Below are 20,225 nucleotides of genomic sequence, written 5' to 3'. Positions count from 1 at the left end.
GTCAAGGCCCCAGCCAGCTGAGTTGGGATTTCAATGCAAGCTGCAGTATCCATAGAGAATTGGCATGGCAACCATGAACTAATTCAGATGCCCAATCAGACAGCCTGGGTGCACACAGTGGTGGCTAGAGGGGAAAGCTTGCTCCATTTACTGATTCCGCAATATTTAAATGGCATACCTGATCTCTGATAGAGAAGGGCCTGTACAAGCCCACTAAACTGGGCCCCCTTTGATTGCTGGACCAGGTCAGGCTGAGCCTGTCAAGCGGGGAAAGGGCTGAGGCATTCTAGGGGAGGGGAATAAAGCAGGCAAAACACATAGATCTCTGAAAGGGCATGATGTCGTCTTCAGAGTTAGACAAACAATCCGCTTTGGAGATTCCAGGAGTGGAATGGCTAGAGGGGAGGTAGGAAAGATAAATTACAACCAGCTTAAACGGGCTTTGTGTGTCATCATAGGGGGTCAAGACTGTCCTATAGGTGGTGGAAACCATTAAGGGTTTTGAATAGGGCAGTGCCACCTTCAGATCTGTGGTTTGGGAGCCCAGTCCGGCAGCCACGTGGAGAGTGGACTGGGGGTTAGAAAGAAGAGAGGCAGACTGACCAGTTATGGAGCCGTTGCAATAGCCCAACTGGGGCCTGTAGGACTAGGACAGTGGCAGAAGGGATAAGAGGAGACAAATGTGAGACACTTGGGATGTAGAAGCTGCAACAGGACTTGATGTCTGAGTGTGGGGAGATGGAGGAGCCAAAGATAACGTGGAGGTTTCCTTCCCTTGCTTTGACTGGCAGACTCCTAAGCATTCAAGACTCAGTTCACGTGTCATTTCTTATGTGAAGCCTTCAACTTTCTTCTCCTCGCCCCCCTCAAGTCCCTCAGAGAGGACGAGTCTTCCCCCCGACTCTGAATCCCCACAGTACATTGTAGTCGCTGTCGATTACAGTGCTTATCGAATTATGTGGTAATTCCTTACATAACCTTAACACGTAGTAGGGGCTTAGCCTGTTAAGGGCAGTAGGGAGGAGGATATAGGTGTGTGCAAAGGTTCAGAGTCTTGGAAGAGTAGAGTGTGTCCAGTGTGACTAGAGCAGAGAAGGCATGGGATTGGCGGATGGGTCGTAGTAGGAGGTGAGACTGTCACGGTAGGTTGGGGCCACTTCATGAAGGGTCTCCTATACCGTGCATAGAAGTTTGCACAGGAGTTTGAACTCTCAGCTCTCACACTTAAGGAACTCTTCTGAGTTAAAAGTTAGGCCGGGAACCAGCCCGGTGGCAGAGCAGTTAAGTTCCCACGCTTCTCTTCGGAGGCTTGGGGTTTGCCGGTTTGGATCCTGGGAGTGGACCCATGCTCTGGCAGCATCCCACATCTAAAGTAGAGGAAGATGGGCACGGATGTTAGCTCAGGGCAAATCTTCCTCAAAAAGAAAAAAAGTTAGGCCCTACTAGACTTACAGGCACTACTGTATTCATAATTACAGACAGACTGTGGAGATCTTGAGGAGATCGAGGTGAGAGCAGACCTTTGCATAAATAGATGCATTAAGGTTGATGGTGAACTAGGGAAGAAAGAGCAGAGCGATTCGACAGTGGACTTCCAGGAGAAAGAGTAATTTACTCAGGATGGTGACTGACTGTTCTCCATTTCAACTGAAGCCCCTTTGAAGAGTCAGTATAGCCCCGTGATTAAGAGCATGACCCACTTCCTACCTGAATGACTTTAGCCAAATTACTTGGCCACTCTGTGCCTCAGTTTCTTCATCTGTAAAGCAGACATAATAATAGTACCTATGTCACAGGGCTGTGGTGAGTATCAAATGCATTAAATATATACACAGCACTTCGAACAGTGCCTAGTCGACAGTGCGTTCTATACAACTGTGTGCTGTTATTATTTCATCTCACCATCTTTGCCATCCTCCAACTACTCACCAACTCTGTCAAACACCGAGCTAAACTCTTTCTTACCTAATTAACATGCTTTCTTGACGGTCTAGTTGTCAACTGCCGTGTGTGTGCTTAAGTAAGCAAGTCTGTGTGTTTGCATACATACGTAGCAGTACATATGATCACATTCGGATACATGCGGGAGGATGGCTGTGAGGGGAGTCTTAATTCTTAATGTAGTTTTAATGAAAAGGATGCGTCTCAATCACAATATAGTCTGAAACTTTATTACCAGACTTAGAAATAACTTAGGTGGATGAAAGGAAAGGAGACTGTTTATGGAGCACCTAGTAGGGACCAGATTTGGTGCTAAATTAAGCACTTACATACATAACCTCAATAATGCAAGGTAGCTATTACTATACCCATACTTTCAGATGAGGAAATGGAGGTTCAGAGAGGTTAAGTAACATGTCCAAAGGCTGCCCAGCCTAAAACTGCAGAGCTAGAATTAAAACTTAGGCCTATCCTAATCCAAAATCTGTGCTATCTCCTCTATCCCAAAGTAACCACTCCATGCTGCCTTAGGAAGTAGCTCAGGATATAGGGGTGGGGTGGGATAAGCTCAGTATGATATGAAAATATCCCTAAATAGTAACCTGCTGAAAAACAAAATGTGTGTTTGGGGATCCTTCAGGCTAAGAGAGGGAAATGGTGAGAGTTGAGTAAGGGGCTGCCCTGAGCTCAGAGAGGGAATCCAGAAATCGTCCATTCCCAGGAAGCAAACCAATCTGGGGAGTGCAGGGAAGGCAGGGAGAGACAGCTATTCAGAGCTCCTCCCTCCAAAGCCCTAGTCAAGATAAGCTTTTGGAACTTCCACCTTTTCTCTCCCTTAACCTTAGGGATCTCTAACGCACGCTAGAGTTTCCAGCAGTCTCCCCTTGCCTCTTTCTCCTTCCCCTCCACCTTCCCTTCAAGGGACAAAGCCTTTCATTCTCCAATTAGAGATAAGTCTTGAAATGCAAGTACCTTGGAGAATTAATGCACACTAAAAGTCATTCACACTAAAATATAGTCAATTACCCAACGAACAGGGTCTGATTATTCTGCTTCCCAAAGCTTTCTTAAGTCCTTTTCCTCCTCAGCATTCCCATTGTGCTGCTGCCTTCCTTCAGGCCTTGCAAGTAGCTCCTAACTGATAATGTGGACGATAAAAGCTAACATTTATTAAGCGCTTGCTGTGTGCTGGGCACTGTGCTAAACAGTATCTCCCTTAATCCTCACCATTCGTTGAGGTAAACACCACCATTGTCCCCATTTTACAGATGAGGAAACTGAGGCCCACATAGGTTAAATAACTTGCCCAGGCCACACAGCTAGGAAAGAAGGGGCTGGACTGGGGAACTGGAACTCCTGCCTGCCAGATGCCAAAGGCGAAGCATATAAGCATCTCTGTACCACTGCCTCCCTGCTGCTTCCTGGGTCTCTTCAGCACTCAGTCCTCCTCCACCTCACCCAGACATGCTAGGGTCACCTTAAAACTTGAAGCGTATCTTGCCAATTCTTTGTGAAAATCCTTTAACGGCTTTCACTGTTTCGAGGATAAAGTATGACTGTCCTGGCTTGCCAGAACCGAGGGATTTTCCAGGATGCTGGACTTTCATCACTAAAACTGGGAAGGCCCTGGGCAAACCAAGAGGGTTGGTCACCCTTGTAGGGAATGGCATGGCGTGGCATTCAATGCCCTTTTACAACCTGATCCCTATTTTCCCAGCGACACCTCCCATCACTCCTCACCCTTTTTACTGTCCCCTCTCTCCCTCCTGTGCAGCCCAACCACCCTTCCCTGAAGGCACTCCAAGTTCTCTTAGGCCTCCACGCCCTTGTGCACACGGATCCCTGTGCTCTCTCCTGCCTCACAAACTATGCCCACTCTTCATGAAACCCAGCTCACGTCACCTCTGCAGTCTTTCCTGATTTCCTGGGAGAGAATGAGTAACAATTACATTCTACCCTGGTCATTTTATTGACATATGAGTCTTCCCCAGGGTCAGGACTAGGGCGAGGCAATTGAGGCACCGAGGGTGCAAACTTGAAGGAGGTCTTCCCTCGTGGGGTTGTGCGATGCCCATGCTGTACCTGCAGGACCCGGCGGTGAGTGCCTTCTTGTATTTTGCACCCTAGGTATCTTGACTGCCTCACCCTAGTCACAGCCCTGGTCCTCCCTATCAGACTTGGGACTTCTCAAGAGCAGACCCCAAGTCCTTCCTCATCTTTGTATCCCTAGTGACTAGCACAAGGCTGGGCACAGAGCAGAAATGCAGTTGAACAAATGATATCAGACCCTTCTCTGTTCCAGGAGGGGAAGGAGGTAAAAGAGCCAGGCGGTCTTGGGCTCTGATGAGGATGGGAGAAGGAGGAGGCAACTTGAATAGATTTCATCTTGGCCTGGGCTATGAGGACAGCTTTTCGTCAGCTGGTTCTACCTTTGGCATCTGGCAGATGTGGCGCTCCTCCTACTTCTCTGGTTTCTCCCTCTCAGTTCCTTTCGCTGGTTAACTGGAGATATTCTCCAAGGTAGGGAGAAATTTGTCCTCTTTTCTCTTCATCCTATTTTCCCCTGAGTGATCTTGTCCACTCCCAGAGCTTCACCTAGGAGCTCTTTACAGATGACTTCTAAGTTGACACCGCATGCCTTATGCTAAGGGCAATAAGTCAGACAGTGAAAGACAAATATTGTATGATATTGCTTACATGTGGAATCTAAAAAAGCAGAACTCAGAGCAATAGTAAAATGGTGGTTTCCAGGGGCTGGGGGTAGGGGAAATGGGGAGGTGAAGGTCCAAGGGTACAAACTTCCAGTTATAAGATGAATAACTTCTGGGGATCTAATGTACAGCATAGTGACTATAGTTAATAACACTGTATTGTATATTTGAAAGTTGCTAAAAGTAGATCTTCCTCACCACAAAAAAGAAATGGTAGTTATGTGATGGGATGGAGGTGCTAGCTAACGCTATGGTGGCGATCATTTTGCAATAAATAAATACACCAAATCAATACGTTGTACACCTTAAACTTACATAATGTTATATGTCAATTATATCTCAATAAAGCTGGAAAAAATAAACATATCTCTCTTCTAAGCTTCAGACCCACATTTCCGACTATCTAGTATATACGGTAACACGTACCATCAATATTGCTCTTTCATATCCATTTTCTCATCTGACCTTCGCAACATTTCTGTGAGAAAGTCAAGGCAGAATATGAATGCGTTTTTCAGGTACGGCTTAAAAAGACAGGCTTGCCCAAGTTTTAGTGGCAGAGCTATGATTAAAAACTCAAGTTTGGGTGTTCTTTCTGCTATGCCATGTTGCACACTCTACCACATAGATGTTTCAATGGAGTCTCGAACCCAACGTGACCAAAACCTCAACTTATTACCAGCCTCCCCCTACCCCCACAGCCCAGCAAAAACAAAAAACAAACAAAGAAACCCTGCCCCTATGTTTCCCAACTTGGTTAAAGGCATCTCATTCTCCCAATCAAGGCTAGAAACCTGGGATTCATGCTCAATTCTTCCCTCTCTGCCAGATCGTGCAGACTTGACCTTCAGAATGTCTGAAACTCATTTTGAATCCATTTTCTCTTTTCCTTCTTTATCCCTATTGGCCCTCATTGAGGCCCACAGAATCTCTTAGCCACACTCCTTTCACTGATCTCTCATCCTTCACATTGTTCTAGAGATCTCCTCCCTAAAGCAACAGATCTGATCCTGTCATTCCCTGGTTGGAAAATCTCAGCCTTTGAGTGAGTGCTGGTCCCCCCAACCCCTCCCACTTGCTCTTTGAGGCCCAGCTCAAATGCCACCTCCCTCAGTGAACTCGCATACAACCTCTCTATATATAAACTTGAAATGAGTTCCTTATTCCTCTGCTCTCCCATAGCACTATTTATTTCATTCTGTCTGTCTTACAACTGACTGTGCACTGGTCTGTCTCCCCTCTAGCCTGGGAGGCTGTTGGGGCTAGGATCCTGGTCTAATTAATCTTTGTCTTTTCTGAAGCATCTAATCTAGGTCCTTAAACATAGTAGGTCCTTAACAGACAGCTGTTGAATAAATTTTTTCCCTTAAGTGGTTAGAAACGTGTTATAAAAAGTACCACATTCCTAGTGGATTCGTTCAGTGAGGTGGATAAAAACGATTCTCAAATTGAGGTGGGCTACCTCACTTCTTTACACCTTGAGAGATGTGGAGTTGTCCAGCATTGCTCCTCTGTATACCTTACCCCTCCAAACTCCACGCTCCCTCCCCCAGAGAAGGCAAAAGACTATTTTAACTCTTTATTTGAAACAAACAATTCCAGAGACAGAAGGTTAGTCGTGACAACAGCTTCTCACTAGAACACAAGGGCGGGCATGGCTCACTGAAGGGACAGGCCAGGCGCCTCAGGACAATATATACAATTTAAACAGTGGCTAAACTGGTGACAGTTATAGAAACACAAAAAGGAGGCTGGGGAACAGCAAAGCCAACAGGGAAAGAACTGGGTACCCCCTTTGCCGGACTCTAATAGTTGTCTGGAACTACAAAGGCAAGATGGGGAAGAGAGAAAATGTAGGCAATTGGGGCAGACCCATGCCCACAGCTCCTCACCTATCTTTTGACCACAGATCCCATCCTGCATGACCCAGGGCCCCCACAGGCTTGGCCTGGCTCTTATGATGGGGGAAGAACGAGAGCGGGGAACCCAGCCCCAACCCAAGTCAGAAGGTAGTTTTTGCCTTGGGAACTCTGTCCATTGAACTAAAGGGAGGCAGTTACAGAAAGGGGCTAAGCATGTTGACACCATGGCTCATGCCAACCTAAGATGGCAGAGAGAGACAAACACATAAACCAAGGGGACAGGAGTCTGCTTCCCATACTTAGAGTCATTCTCTGCCTTTGAGGAAAAGAAAGCATTTGGAAGTTTTTTAATTGCAGCACCAAGGGTTGGTGCTTGCAGGAGTGGGGAGGGGGAACAAGGTGGCAAGGGGGTTCCAACAACCAGTTATCTCACAGGAGGGGAAGAGTGTCTAAGCTCTGTGTTTTAGGTAAATGGTCCCCTCGTTAATTCCATAGTTTCTTTCGTATCTTTCATACAAGACTCTTGAGTGTGATGCTGGGGAAGAGTAAAGAAGGGAGTGGGCACAGGGCAGAGAAGGCAGCTGGGTTCTTCCCTTGGCCAAACCTAGGAACAAGGGGCTTTACCTATGTGAGGTGGGTCAGGAAACCCAAAGCCAACAGGATCACCAGAGCTATTAACACTCTACCCAGAGTCTGGCCCCAGGAGAAGGGGCTTACTCTGAAGCATAAAGAAAATGGCCTAGCTGGCTTTTGCCCATCACTGGGAGACCAGCCCTTGAATACAGAGGACTGGGGCCCCGTGGTTGTCAAGTGGTACGGAAGAAGGTAAAAGCCAGGGGTTCCTAGGGAAGGCAGGGAATGGATGAGTAGAAAAGGGCAGTCAGGGCCCTTCAGAATGAGTAGCATTGGTTCCTGGACCAGTTGCCCTGTGGGATGTGGCCACAGGACAGACACCGGTGTGAAAGATGGATACGGATAGCACATGGGCTCAGTCCAGGTCTTCCTCCCCAGGACGACCCAGCTCCTCGTATATCTCACGCACAGCCAGAATGCGATTGAGCATACTCTCCAACATGCTGCGGTCCATGGGGATCACAGAGTACCAGAGAGGTGACTCAGCGATGCAGGACCGCTCAGGTTGCAGGTAGAACACATCGTTGCGAGTCCGGAGGCTTTCAGGACTGCAATGGTGGGGGTGGGAGTGGTAGAACAGAGATCAGTACCAAGGCAAAGCAGGTCCCTTGGGGCCCTGTGCTAAGGCCATTCCTGCAAACCCGCCGACTCACCATTTTGAGAGATAGAATTCATAGAACTTGACAGGGCAGCGAAGGGGATTCATGCGGTTCTCACGCTGCTCTAAGATAGGGGCTTCATCTTCTCTCTTCCGTTTCCCAGGACCCGTGTCTGCAGAGGAGGCAAATGACACAGACTCATTAAAAGTACAGTCTCAACAAGCCACCTCCAAGAGCATAGCCCAGGGCACAGGGGGAAGGCCTCAGGACTCAAAGTACAGTCTCATAAAGACATAAGGGCAGAAGAAGAGTCAGTCGGTCTGCCCACACCAACCAAACGTCCTTAAGGGTTATCTCTGCACTCCTCCCTAATTCTCACTGCTAGAGTCTCTCTTTACAAACTCCACCAAGCTGATTTCCTGAAGAGGTGATCTCAGAAGTTATACAAACAAACTGACAAAACAGACCCTATTGCGAGGTTGGGCTTGCCTTCCGAGATAAACATTGATGGCCCCAGCCCCCAGCACATTAGTCCAGGTGGAGGCTCAGGTCCAGAGAAGGGACCTTGGGAACTGCACTCAGATGGGACAGGATTCCAGCATCAGAATGGAAACCAAGGTGCGGTTCCCGTTACGCCCAATAGCAAAGAACTATGGAAAGCCTGTTATTCACCCTGTCAACTCTCCGCCACAGTCAAGCCCACCCAACAGCTTCCTACCTGTCCACCAAGCCCCAAAAAAGTAGGCAAGTAAGTTAATTGCCTTGAAATGAGGAAAAGCTGGAAATAGGCAACTGAGTGACCTCATATTCATGCAACAGCTACTGCCCATGATACTGAAGGACCAGCTGTTTTCACCTTTTTTGCAAATGCAGGAACGGAAGGCTGGGGAAGCTAGTGGTAAAGAAGAGGGCCAACCTGGCAGCTACGGTGGGGCATGGGAGGGGAAAGCAGAGACGGAGGGGAAAGCAAAGGAAGGGGCAGCCTCGTACCTCGCCCTTTCCTCTGGCGAACTGGGGCGTAGTAGCGGATGCTCACCACCTTGGTGGTGCCCCGAGGGGTGGTACACTTGCGGGACTGCCGCACCACATTGGTGAAGGAGAGCTGCATGTGTTCCTCAGCTGTCTGCAGCCCAAAAAACTTAGTGTTGAAGAACATGAGGGTGTTGAGAAGGACAAAGGGCGAGTAGACTCCCAGCTGCTTACACTCCCAGAGGTGCTCCTCCTCCACTCGGGAGAACACGGTATCTGCAAAGGTCAAGGGGCGAGGTCGGTCAGGAGTTATCGACTACCCAAACCCGACCACTTCTGATCCCACACGCCCTGCTCACAGCATTTACCACACCATACTCATTTGGTAAATGACTTGTATATAAAACCCTGACATCCTGCTACGCTACACAGTAGGACTGGACGGTTTGGTTTTGTTTTGCTTGATGGTTTGTTTTTTGAGTTTCCCCCTGCACTCGGAGCTTCCCTTACCACCCTCAAATCATAGGCAGGTAGATGTACACCTTGACGAGTCCCACAACTGCTTCCTGCATTCCTTCAACTACCACCCAAACCCAGGCCATCTTTTTTGGTCCCAGACATAGTTCTTCAGACCTAAGTCTTGAGCCCCTCCTCATGTTCAAGGACGGGGCTCTGGCTCCTCTAGCTCTAAACCCTGAGGCACCCAGCTACATGCTCCTGCCCTCAGACCCTTTGTGAAGAGCGGCAGACCAAACAGCCCAGGACTCTTGGAACGGTGTATTGGAAAAATGGAGGAAAGGATGTAGGGGTTGCTAAGTCCCTGTCCCTTACTGTTGGGGAGGAGTGTGGGCTGCCAGGTACTCAGAGACTTGTTGAGTTCTTGAACGAAAGTCAGGTAGTAAAGGTCCGTGAAAATGTTCACCATTCGGTTATTTTCCAGCAAGTACTGGAAGAAGAAAAACAGACACACATAAAGCTAGACTCTAGGTCGTAGAGGAAAGACAATGATGCCAAAGGCCCCACGCATGGTGACCTTGGTAATTAGGAGATGATGGGCAACAAGTGCTTGATTAGAACCATAGTGCTTTTCCCCAGGTACACCTACAACTCTGAGGCACTGAGGCCTTGCTGGAAGAGGAGGAGGCTTGGAGGAGATGTGGCACACCTGGTTCTTCACAAGCCCAGGCCCCTCGTTAGGTAACGCAGGGCTCCCAGTAGGAACTAAAAATTACCCCACCATTCAAGGAGCCAAGCTCTACCCATCCCTCCCCTCCTAGAATGGATTTGAAGATTACAATGAGGAGCCAGAGAGCAATGAAGACTGCCCCTTGGCCAACAGTCCTGGAATGCAGCTTTGATTTTAGAAGAGTATTGATATATCTTGTCCTGTCTGGAGTAGCAGATGAAAGGCAAGCTGCCCGCTCAGGGTAGGAGACAAGGTGAGGAACAGGGAGTGGGACAGAATCATTTCTGGTGGGACCCTGCCTACTATGCTGAGTGACAGCAAGTGAGGCAGTGTGTAAGGGGTACCTGTTGGATGCCAAGACACAGGTAGTAGATACTGTCAGGTTCATATCGTTCGCCGTTGGGTCGAGTGATTTCTCTCACAAACTGGGCCAGACCATAGTTGAGCTCAGCAGCTGAGCAGGCCAGAATATCCTCTTTGATACGCATAGGTTTGGCTGCAGTGATATGTAGTAGAGGTGGATGGGATTAAGGAAATTCCACATGGAGAATTTCATTTCGCTCCACATTAACCCCTTCTTCCCTTAGTCACGTCCAGCTCCACAACAAACCCATCAATCACAAAAAGAGCCCTCAGCCTTGAAACCTCGACAGCACCTCCACTTATTCTATAACTCCTTCCCATCTTCACAGGAGACCCTTAAGTCATCACAGCCTTATCACTCCTAGACATCTTCAGCTGAATCACAGCCCTGCCCCTCCTCCCCTTCCCCTCCTCCACCCCATTCCTACCTCCTTTTCCTGCCTCCTTTCCCTTGGTACTTAGGTACTTACGGCCAAAGCGCAGCTCATCACCCTTGCTGGTTTCTCCATTGGCGTATTTTGACTGCACCCAGCACTTCCAAGCATTGACGCCATAGGAATAGTTGAGTCCAGTACAGCTAGGCTGGCTGCTCATGGAGTCCCGGGAACAGCTCTCCGACAGCACCAGTCGCTTTTGACCCTGGAGGGGAAGAGAAGGGGGTAGAGATAAGGCCAGGGGCACCACGGAAGCCAGTCAGGACAGTGTTTACCACTGGGGCGGGGGGCGGGGGGCGGGGACTGATGTAAGAACACAGTAAACTTCCACAGCACAGATTCCCAGGAACAGCTCTGATGACCTTGTGAACTGGGAGGAGAGCAAAGTTTGACTATATATCAGTATCCACAGTGGCAGAGAAAGGAGGTCAGAGAAGGTCAAACTAAGGCTGCTGACTCAGCTGTGAGAGCCCTCCCTGCCCTTTGAGTCTCCATCTCTCTTCTGCTGATTTAGCAGCCCCAGCCCTCACCTTCCTCATGGTTCGGGGTAGGTCTTGTTCAGTAGACACATCCTCAGGCCCTACCAGGCCACAATCAAAGAGGAAGTCTACGCTGGGGTTAATGTCCAAAGGATCTGTTAGAGAGGAAAGGAAGCAGAAATCAATTTTTTAAGATCTCAACCCTGCAGTCTTTCCACCCCACTCTGCTACTTGCCCACGTGACCTGAGATGAGCCTCCCAGACAGCTGCATTGTACTCAACAGGAACCAGCAAAGCTATACCAAGAACATGCTCAGAGGCACACAGAAACTCACAACAATGGGAATGTTTGTAACACTACTGAACTGTACGCTGAAACATGGTTAAGATGGTACATTTGATGTTATGTGCTTTTTACCACAACTAAAAATTTTTTAAAAACACAAACACACAAAAAACAGGACAAGTATAAAAGAGTGCACCTGTCCCAGTATCTCTGGCACTGCTCCCTCTGAGAGGCCCCTAGCACAGGGTCATAAGGAGCACTGTTTAGGGTCATGCTCAGGGTCACAAGCAACACTCCTTTCCTGATGGCACAAATGCTACTGTACTCAGTGGGCACGCCTCTAATCCTACTCACTCTTGGGGAAATCCGCCTCCAAGTCTTGCCCAGGCTCATCTAAGACATTGGCCATCTTGACAGCCATGGCCAGGACATCATCTCGAGCCGGTCCAAACAGGTCGCAGTCTTCCAGAAGTCCCTCTGCACTCTGGTTGCTCACAAGATCTGGGAGGCAGAGAAGCGGGCTTAGTCACTGCAGCTCCTGCCTAGCGCCTTCACGGGCTTTCAGGGGCTAATCCCAATGATTCCCTCATCCCACGAGGCACCAAGATCACCACTCTCCGCCCCCTTCAGCAGAGACAGACTGGTAGCGCCCTGTCTCCTTCATTGCTGCTGTCCATGGCATACCACAAAGGTCAGATGAGGCCTTGTCTAACTCTTCAGCTTCTGCAATCATTTCTGCCATAGCCAGGATGTCGGCCTCCAAGGGGTTGGAAGGGATCTTCACCTTCAGCTCCTCAATAGTCTCCACAATCTTGTCTGTGCTCTCCAAGGTAGTGGGCAGGAACATGGGCACAGGCACCTGGAGGCACAAATCCCAACTGAACGCCAAGAACCATACCAGTGGATGCAAGTGATAGCTGGTGAGAGTAAGGGGGAGAGGTAGGTCTCAATCCTGGAAAGGTAAAGGAGGATCCTGCCAGGACGGGCAGGGACACTTACCGGGATAGGCATTGAGAAAGGCACCGGGACTTTCTGGCAGTATAGATGCATAGGCACTGGCACAAAGATGGGCACTGGGATGGGCAGCACGATCACCTGTGGCTTCCACTCTTCTGCTGACAAGAAAGGGATCTTCTCAGAGCCCCTGCTAGATGGGTCACGCCTGACCCAGGACCTGATGCTAGCTCGTCACCCCTAAAAGCTCTAACACGTGCTCAGTGTCACAAAACTGCCCTTGAGCCAAATGCTGAGAGACAATTCTGTGATTCTAGGATAATACACATGATGTTTCAGCCACCCAAGAAACCCCCTTATCTAGCTCCCTGGCACAGGGCTGAAGGCCTAGGACTATGGAATACAGCTTGTGGCATCCAGCTACCCTGGCTCACCTGTCTGACTCCCTTTGGATTTCATCTCCACTTTGCAGGAGATCCCCCGATTCTGCATCAGTGGCTTACACATGGCAGCTTTATTTTTGCGGGGTGTTGCTGGGGGCGGTGGGGGTGGAGGAGGGGTGGGAGCAGTGGGAGCAGATCGGGTCTTCACAGGGATCTACAGAGACAGAGGAATGTTAGTGCTGCCAACTGTGGTACCCTTCTCCGAGACCATCCTTCCCCTTGGCTTGTGCCCTGACCTTGCCCAGATTCCCATTTTCCTCTGGAGTCTTCACGGTGTTGCTATTCTCCACTTTGGTTTGAGAGGGTGTCTGGGGCTTTGATTCAGGAGACTGACCTGTAGACCAAAAAAAATGAATGCTCTAATCTGAGGAACTAGCTCTCCATTTTCCTCACCCCTGTTCCAGGAGAGCTTCATTAAGAGGTACACCAAATGGGAATGGGAAGTCTAGAATTTCCCCTCCACATCATCCCAGACCTAGTCTTCTCTAGGCCCCAGCAACAGTGGCCAAGAAGATTCTTTGCTCCTGGCTGCCAAGAAGAATGAGAAATATTACAGTTTCCCCAATAATCCATAATTTGAGATTTTCCATGTAGATGGCCCTCAGGAGTTCGGTACCCCTGGAGTGGGCTGGGGTAACATTCTAGAAATAACAACAGTCTTCAGTCTTACTAAAGGTAGAGCTTATGCTGATACTTCCTTCTCTATGAAAACTAACCACAGCTCCGACATGCCCCATCCCACCGGGGTAGGAACTCAATCCCTAAAAATACATCCTTTATAGAAAAGCAGCAGAATCTAACTCCAAGAACCTTTAAACAAGACTCCCCCAAGTACCTGCACAGTCTAGAAGCTAAAAGAGAACACAGTACCAGGAGCTCTGGTCAGGGATGAGGTGAAAGCAAGAGAGGAGGAAGAGAGGGGCTGGGACCAGGATTAGAAGAGTCCAGGCCAGTTCTAAGAGAGTGCGCCCCCTGCCTGGGACTCACTGTTCAGGAGGCTCTCAGGCCCACTCTGGGTATCCAAGTTGGGTTGGTTCTGCTGGCTGTAGAAGCGCAGCAGACACTGTTGGTTGCAGAAATGACGGATCTGCCCACGCCAGTGGATGGTCTCCAGCAGCTTCCCCTGGCGCTTACAGGCATGGCACCGGGCAGCCTGAGGGTGTCGAAAGGATGGTCAGACCTGCCTCCCTAGAATGTGCTGGGCCCTTTGCCCTGGGATAAGCCATGCTGCTCCCCTTGGAGGTTGGGCCAGCTGGAGCCCCCTCCCTGGAGATCAGAGCCTGACAGCCCATGCTCCCTGACACCCTTCCCTCCTCTCTAACGTGCCGCCCCCTTACCTTGCAGTACCACAGCAGGTACTTGCTCTTACAGTCCTCGCTGCAGAAGTCCCAGGTGCTGCCGTCCAGTTGCTCAGTGACTCCGCGCTGGCAGGTCTGGGAGCAGTAAGTACAAGTGATACAGCACAATCCCAGCTTCTTAGTGAAGTCCTGTTTGTACAGCAGCACACAGCCTGGAAAGAGGGCAAGAGGGAAATGTCCAGAGACACAGAGATCTCCATGGGCATGAGACCCAATCTCTCCAAGGTGGTACACCTGAAGCCTCTCTGTAACAGCCTCTCGTGCCCTGAGCCATAGGATGGACGGGGTAGAGCATCCTGAGCAGAAGGCCCTTGCCCCACAGACCACATTCCAAGTGCTCCTCCTTTCTCCGCCATTCTCCCCAGCCATGAGGTACAGGGCCTTCTGCCCCTTCCCCATTCCTTACCTTCGCTGCAGAAGCTCTTCTCTACCCCACTGAATCGGAGTTTCTCATGCAGGAGCTTCTCCTGCCGGCAATGCTCACACTGGGACACCACACCCCGAAGCCGCTTGAAGTCCTCACAGCAATCGCGGCAGCAGAATTGGAACACCTGGTCCTGGGATGGGGGCACAGGGCGGGGAGGACAGAGCTGTGACATCTGGACTTGGCAAGAGCGAAGTGGAAGTACCCCTTCAGACAGATATCTGGTTGTGTGGCAAGGTGTGGGTAAGGGTTGGGGGTCTTACCTGCCAGTCCAAGACCTCAGGCTTGCCACTGAAGAGGCTGTGGCAGTAGTGACAGCTCAGGTGAATGCCCCCCTCAGGGCTTGTGCGCTGGAGGGAAGGAAGACAAGTAAGGGAGGGGCAAGATGTGTGTGGTGGTGGGGAGGGGAAGTCAGGCTTGTTCTCTGCCCTGCCCAGGCCTACCTACCCCAATTCTCATACCCTCTCTAGGTCGCCACACCCTTTATCCCTGGTCCAGGGTCTGGAGTACCTGGAACTTGGTCCAGCAGCTGGGGCTGCAGAATTGGTAGACTGTGCGATCAACCTTGTTGTAGTAACAGGGGTCAGAGAGGCTGCGGCGGCAGAAGCTGCAGGGTCGGGGAGGGCCTGGGGCATAGAGAGAAAGGGAGAGAGAGAAAGAGAAAGGGAGAGAACCAGAGAGAGAGAAAGAGAGAGAGAGCACACAGAAGGTGTAAGGCAGCGCGGAGATGGAACAGGAAATCCACGGGAAGATGTGGTTGGGGCTGAGGTGGGGCAGCAGGGATTACTTTAGAAGAGGGGAGTATGGGAGGTAGAAGGAAGGCCAGCAGGGGTCTCAGAGAAGAGGGCTTTGCACCTACCGGTGAGCCCTGCCTGCTTCACTTTGTAAGAGGTGGTGCAGCACAGGGAACAGAACAAGCTGGTCTTGCCATTACGATCCACATGTGATAGCATCTCAAAGTTCTTACACAGGGTCTTGCACCAGACACATGGGTACACACGTGTGTTTTTCTGTGAGGATGGGGAAGGAGAGGCTGAGGCTGGATTTGTCCCTTCACTTTTATTTTTTAAATTTTTAAAACATGAAATGTTTCAGGCATACAAAAAAGTATAGATGATGATATAACAAAGACCTGTGTATCCACCAGCCAGCTTCAAAAATAAAACATAACAGATACAATTGAAACCCCTTTTATTTGTTTTATTCCTCCCAGCCCTCGACCCATCAGGCACCTTTATTTATCACCCAGGAACCGCACCCCCTTCCACAGCCCTCTAACGCACTACTCCCTCGGCCCCACCTTCTTGTACGCCCCCAAGCAGGTTGTGTTGCAGAACCGCTTTTGTTGGCCCTCGTGGAAGAGGAGCTCGGGCCCAGGGCTCCCGGTCTTGGTGTAGATGTAAGCCCCGCACTGGTCACAACAGTTGGTTTTCAGTCCCTTGTTGGCCCGGAATTTGGAGAAGCAAGAATCGCTGCAGAGCCGGTGCACCACGCTGCCATTGCTGACCTCGTGCAGGACCTGCCACACACACACACACACACCCTGAGCCAGAGCCTGGCCACCACCACCCACCCCAATGCAAGGACAGCCCACCCCGCCTCACCCTAGACCTTCACAGCAGACAGTGGGCCCAGGGACCCCCCAACCTGCACATCAGGCTGCCGACTTGATGGTGAGGTCCTGGGAGGCAAGGAAGGCCAGCTGCACAAAACCTGGAGAAGCTCTATCCTTCAACACGCTCCCTCACGATGGCTGCCTTTCCTCCCCTCGCCCCTCTTCCACAGGCCCTGGCCCCTGCAGCCCCACGATTGCAGGGGCAGGTCAGGGCTGGCCAGGCTCTGTACATTGGCCCCTATCGAGCTTCCTCACCTCTCCAGTCTTCTGGCAAATGCTGCAGCGAGTGGCATCGGCAGGATCCCCAGACTGGGGGATCGGGCGCTGCTGCTGGGCCTCATACAGGGAGAGGCAGACAGATGTGCAGAACTCATGGAAGGAGCCTCCTGAACCAGTCTGCGCCACAACCGAGTCCTTGGTGTTCCAGATCTCCCTGGAGGTGGGAACGGATGTGGATATTCACTCAGTACTATCCTCTCATTTTATCAGCTTCTGCCCCTCCTCTGAGATCAGCAACCACAGAGCCAAACACTCTTAGACCACCTCCCTAGACTGCCTCTCTCTCTCCCAGTTCCATTCTGCTAGGTTCTTGCCAACATAGTCTCTGTCTCACCCATTATTCCCAGCCTGATCCCTGCCCTCCCCACACCCTGGGAACCTCACGTACTTCTTGCAAAAGGTACAGGTCTTTTTGCCCGAGGGCTTCTTGGAGAAAGTGGTGAGACACGATGAAGAACAGAAGAGCTGAGGCAGCCCCTTGCGCTGGTAGGCCGTCTGCCCCTTCTGCAGTGGTGTCCGGCAATGTGCACAAGTCATCTTGGTGCCTACCGAAGAGCGCCCAGCCCTTTGTGCCACACTTGAGCGTAGGGACATGCGAGGAGAGCGCCGGGGTCGGAATGGCACAAAGTCCTCATCGTTGGGGTCATCTACCATGGCATCAGAATCCTCATCTGACACTGGAACTGAGGAAGCAGGGGGAGGGGCAGTGAGCAAAAGCTATGGGAGGAGGTCTCCAACCATCCCCCGACCAACGACCAACGGGCTGCGCAGCTGATACTGGGATCCCCATCCTCACAGTTCTTGCCTTTACTCCCAACCCCCACACTACGTTGGTATCTTAAGCCACTGGTGTCACTCTCCCTTAGTTACTCTGTAATCTCCCAGGGAGAGGAAGGGAGGGCTCTAAGTGAGAAGATTCGGGGAGAGGGATGGCATAGCTGAAACAGGAAACTCCATTCTCACTGCTCTTGTTTTCAATTTCCCCCACTGCCCCTGGTTCCCATGCCAACCCAGAGCAGAGATAGGCACTTCACACTCTGTATGGCTCGGCGCTACAGGAGCCAGGCGATCCATGGCCCGCCACATCCCACTCGGTCACACTTCCTCAAGTCCTACTCACTGCTCTCAGTGGAATCCACAACCTCAGGTTTTGGAGGCTCTACTCTTCTAACGCGCTCGCTTCTCTTCTGTACCTTGGAAACATCGGGAGGGGAGGAAAGCTGACACCAGGGGCAGGCTAAAGGGCCAGCTGCACTAGTACAGGGTTTGGGGGTGGGTGGGATACAGACATGAGAGGGGGAAGGGAGAGTAGGGACCCTTGGCCCAGCCCTTAGGAGGAGGGGTGAAAAGGAGGCCGGACTTTCTCCTTAAGAAGCAGTAGACACAAGAGCTCCCTCCCTCCTCCTAACTCTCCTCACACACACCCTCCACAGAACAACATCTGGGAGGGAAAATGAAGGGTCTGTCCTTCCCAGAGCTATAGGGGGAACCAGACTCCTTCCAATCCCCTCCCCCCCTCACCCTTTCAGGCGGCTTCTCACTCGCCTTCCCAGTCAGGCCATCTCCTGCAAAGGAAGCAGAAAGCAGCCTAAATCTCGAGCCTGCCCTCACCACCCCCTCCCTGGCTCAACCCCCGCCTCCATTCCTGGGGAAGAACTTACTCAAAACTGAAAGGGAAAACTCGAGTGCCTGTGGCTTCTTGGGGCCCCTCTCAGGGTTACCTAGAGCTCTGCACTAAGCGGGGGGGGGGGGGGGGGGGGGGGGTGGTGAGGGGGAGCTATTCTCCATGAAAACCAAAAATCCTATCCTTCCCACCAGCAATACACCTTTGATCGAGAATTTATAGTTTACCAACAAAAACAAATGCAACCACCCAAAGGTAGCAAGGGGAAAAGGAAGCATTAATGTATGGGTAAGTTCCCCTGGACCCAGGCAGTTATATAAGCCCTAAGACCCTGGTGGCAGCCTGGGAGAGGGATACCACTAGGCAGCACAGGGGAGAAGCAAGAGCCGTTCAAGTCTAGGCTGTCTTTTCCCTATCAGAGACACAATCCTAGGCCCTGCATTTCTATCATTCCCTTGAAATTACTATGCTGTTGGTGGCTCCAGACCTAGTTATCATTCATCAAACCCAGAAACCCCACTCTCATCTAGAACAAAACAGCTAGAAAAATCTTAGAACCAAGAAGCCTGGTGTCCTCCCCAAATGCTGAAGGAAGGACCCTGGCACCAAAAGCCCACTGGGGTAAGAAAAAGGGAACCTGTCTCACCAAATCCACTCTTTCCATCCCACCCGCTGAAATTTCACCCCTTTTTCTCCCCTACAGGCTGCTGAGCTTCCCCCCACCCCTACTTTCCTTAATCTTCTTCACCACACACCCCCACTCCTCCCTTCCAAACCCCCAACTCCCTCTCCATACACACCCCTACTCTTATCTCTCCACCCTCCTCCTTCTCCCCTACTTCTTTCCCAAACACACAGCCACCCCTCCTTGCCCCCACCCTTGATTCTCCGGCTGATTAGGCAACCTACCTGGCAAGGAAGGGTGTGCAGGGGGGCTAGGACCCCCAGGTTTGGTCTGAGAACTGTTCATTCCATCCCCCAAAGCCTCTCCCAGTGAAGGGCTGGGGGGGCCATTTGGGCTCTGTGGCTGCCCTTGGGGAAGCTCCTCCTCCTGCCCAGGGGAGCCCCTTCTCCCTGTAGCTACGGAGGTGGTCTCTTCCTCTTCAATATGTGGGGACTGCAAGGTTATTGGAGAATCTGGGGCCAAAGGCTCTAGTAACCCCTCTGGTGAAGAGGGATTTGCCCCAGCCCCTGGGTCAGGTGGCACCACCTCAGGGGTCTGGCCCCCTGGTCCAGGTTCTAGGGTCTGATCGCCTGTATCCCATGCAAGGGTCCCCTCAGGACCATGGTCCACCTCTGGGGGGGAGGGGGCTTTATAGAGCAGCCCCCCCAGCCCCAGCAGCTCAGTGGCTCCATCCAGGACTCCAGGGTCTTTCTCCAGGCCAGCAGGAGTATCAAGCAGGTCCAGGGCTCCTGAGGATGGAGAAGGGCCAGGGGGGGCCCATCCTCGAGTTGGGGCAGTCTGGGATTCCAGTAGATCCTCTCCAAATTCCATGTCTACTGGAAGGTCTCCAGCCAGGGGCTTCTCTGGCAGGGCCAATGGGTCAAACGGACTGGGGAAATCACTGGGGTCCATGAGGATGACTGGATATGGGCTGTAGATTAGGGGTAGAAGAGGGGGCGGAAGAGGTGGTCTTCGCCAGAATTCCTTCTTATATAGGCTCTGGGACACACCCCATCATCCACTTTGATTTCTCATGGGCAGCCCCACCACAACCGACAAGCATTGCCACAGGCTTTAGGCCAAAAGACCACTCCCCCCTCCCCCCACATACAGCGCCCCCTGTGGGGAGAGGCGTTCCCACCCTGGCCCTGTGCCCACAGTCGCCAGGCAGTCGGTCCAGGCAGTCGGTCGTTCCACCCGCCCGCCTGCCCCGCCACCCCACTGCAACTCCCAGTTCCCCTCCCCCCCTTACCTTTTACCCCCCCCAACTCGGGCTGAACGCCCCCTTAGAGTCTCCCAGGGCCGTTGCCACCAGGAGCCTCTCCCGCCCCCGCGATCTCAGTTTCTATCCCCTCCCCTCTCTCCTAGAGCCCCCCAGCTCCTCAGTCTTTACCCACCCTG

The 20,225-nt window shown here is 51.4% G+C and overlaps 1 protein-coding gene across 4 annotated transcripts in view; it reads right to left on the bottom strand.

Moving 5' to 3' along the window:
* Positions 1-6,218: 6,218 nt before the first annotated feature.
* ZMYM3 (zinc finger MYM-type containing 3) overlaps positions 6,219-20,225 on the bottom strand; it is a 15,098-nt gene continuing 1,091 nt past the window's right edge. Inside the window, exons 2-25 of one of the 4 annotated variants that reach the window (XM_046673649.1) lie at positions 19,070-19,755; positions 18,058-18,101; positions 17,657-17,723; positions 16,925-17,219; positions 16,513-16,690; positions 15,943-16,161; positions 15,502-15,652; positions 15,153-15,268; positions 14,906-14,992; positions 14,625-14,775; positions 14,198-14,370; positions 13,848-14,013; positions 13,097-13,194; positions 12,852-13,014; positions 12,463-12,578; positions 12,148-12,322; positions 11,818-11,964; positions 11,229-11,332; positions 10,735-10,903; positions 10,246-10,397; positions 9,547-9,661; positions 8,737-8,991; positions 7,801-7,918; positions 6,219-7,695 (exon numbers count right to left, since the gene is read on the bottom strand). In XM_046673649.1, coding sequence (XP_046529605.1) covers positions 7,503-7,695; positions 7,801-7,918; positions 8,737-8,991; positions 9,547-9,661; positions 10,246-10,397; positions 10,735-10,903; positions 11,229-11,332; positions 11,818-11,964; positions 12,148-12,322; positions 12,463-12,578; positions 12,852-13,014; positions 13,097-13,194; positions 13,848-14,013; positions 14,198-14,370; positions 14,625-14,775; positions 14,906-14,992; positions 15,153-15,268; positions 15,502-15,652; positions 15,943-16,161; positions 16,513-16,690; positions 16,925-17,219; positions 17,657-17,723; positions 18,058-18,101; positions 19,070-19,736 — 4,119 coding nt within the window. In that variant the 5' untranslated portion in view covers positions 19,737-19,755 and the 3' untranslated portion in view covers positions 6,219-7,502. Of the gene's footprint in view, positions 7,696-7,800; positions 7,919-8,736; positions 8,992-9,546; positions 9,662-10,245; positions 10,398-10,734; positions 10,904-11,228; positions 11,333-11,817; positions 11,965-12,147; positions 12,323-12,462; positions 12,579-12,851; positions 13,015-13,096; positions 13,195-13,847; positions 14,014-14,197; positions 14,371-14,624; positions 14,776-14,905; positions 14,993-15,152; positions 15,269-15,501; positions 15,653-15,942; positions 16,162-16,512; positions 16,691-16,924; positions 17,220-17,656; positions 17,730-18,057; positions 18,102-19,069; positions 19,756-20,225 lie in introns of all 4 variants that reach the window. The other 3 variants (XM_046673647.1, XM_046673648.1, XM_046673650.1) reach the window with 3 other exon arrangements.

The sequence above is a fragment of the Equus quagga genome, chromosome 10 (assembly GCF_021613505.1).
Source record: "Equus quagga isolate Etosha38 chromosome 10, UCLA_HA_Equagga_1.0, whole genome shotgun sequence".
Taxonomy (NCBI): Eukaryota; Metazoa; Chordata; class Mammalia; order Perissodactyla; family Equidae; genus Equus; species Equus quagga.
The sequence above is the reverse complement of the archived record's forward strand: the minus strand, read 5'-3'. Positions and strand labels throughout refer to the sequence as shown.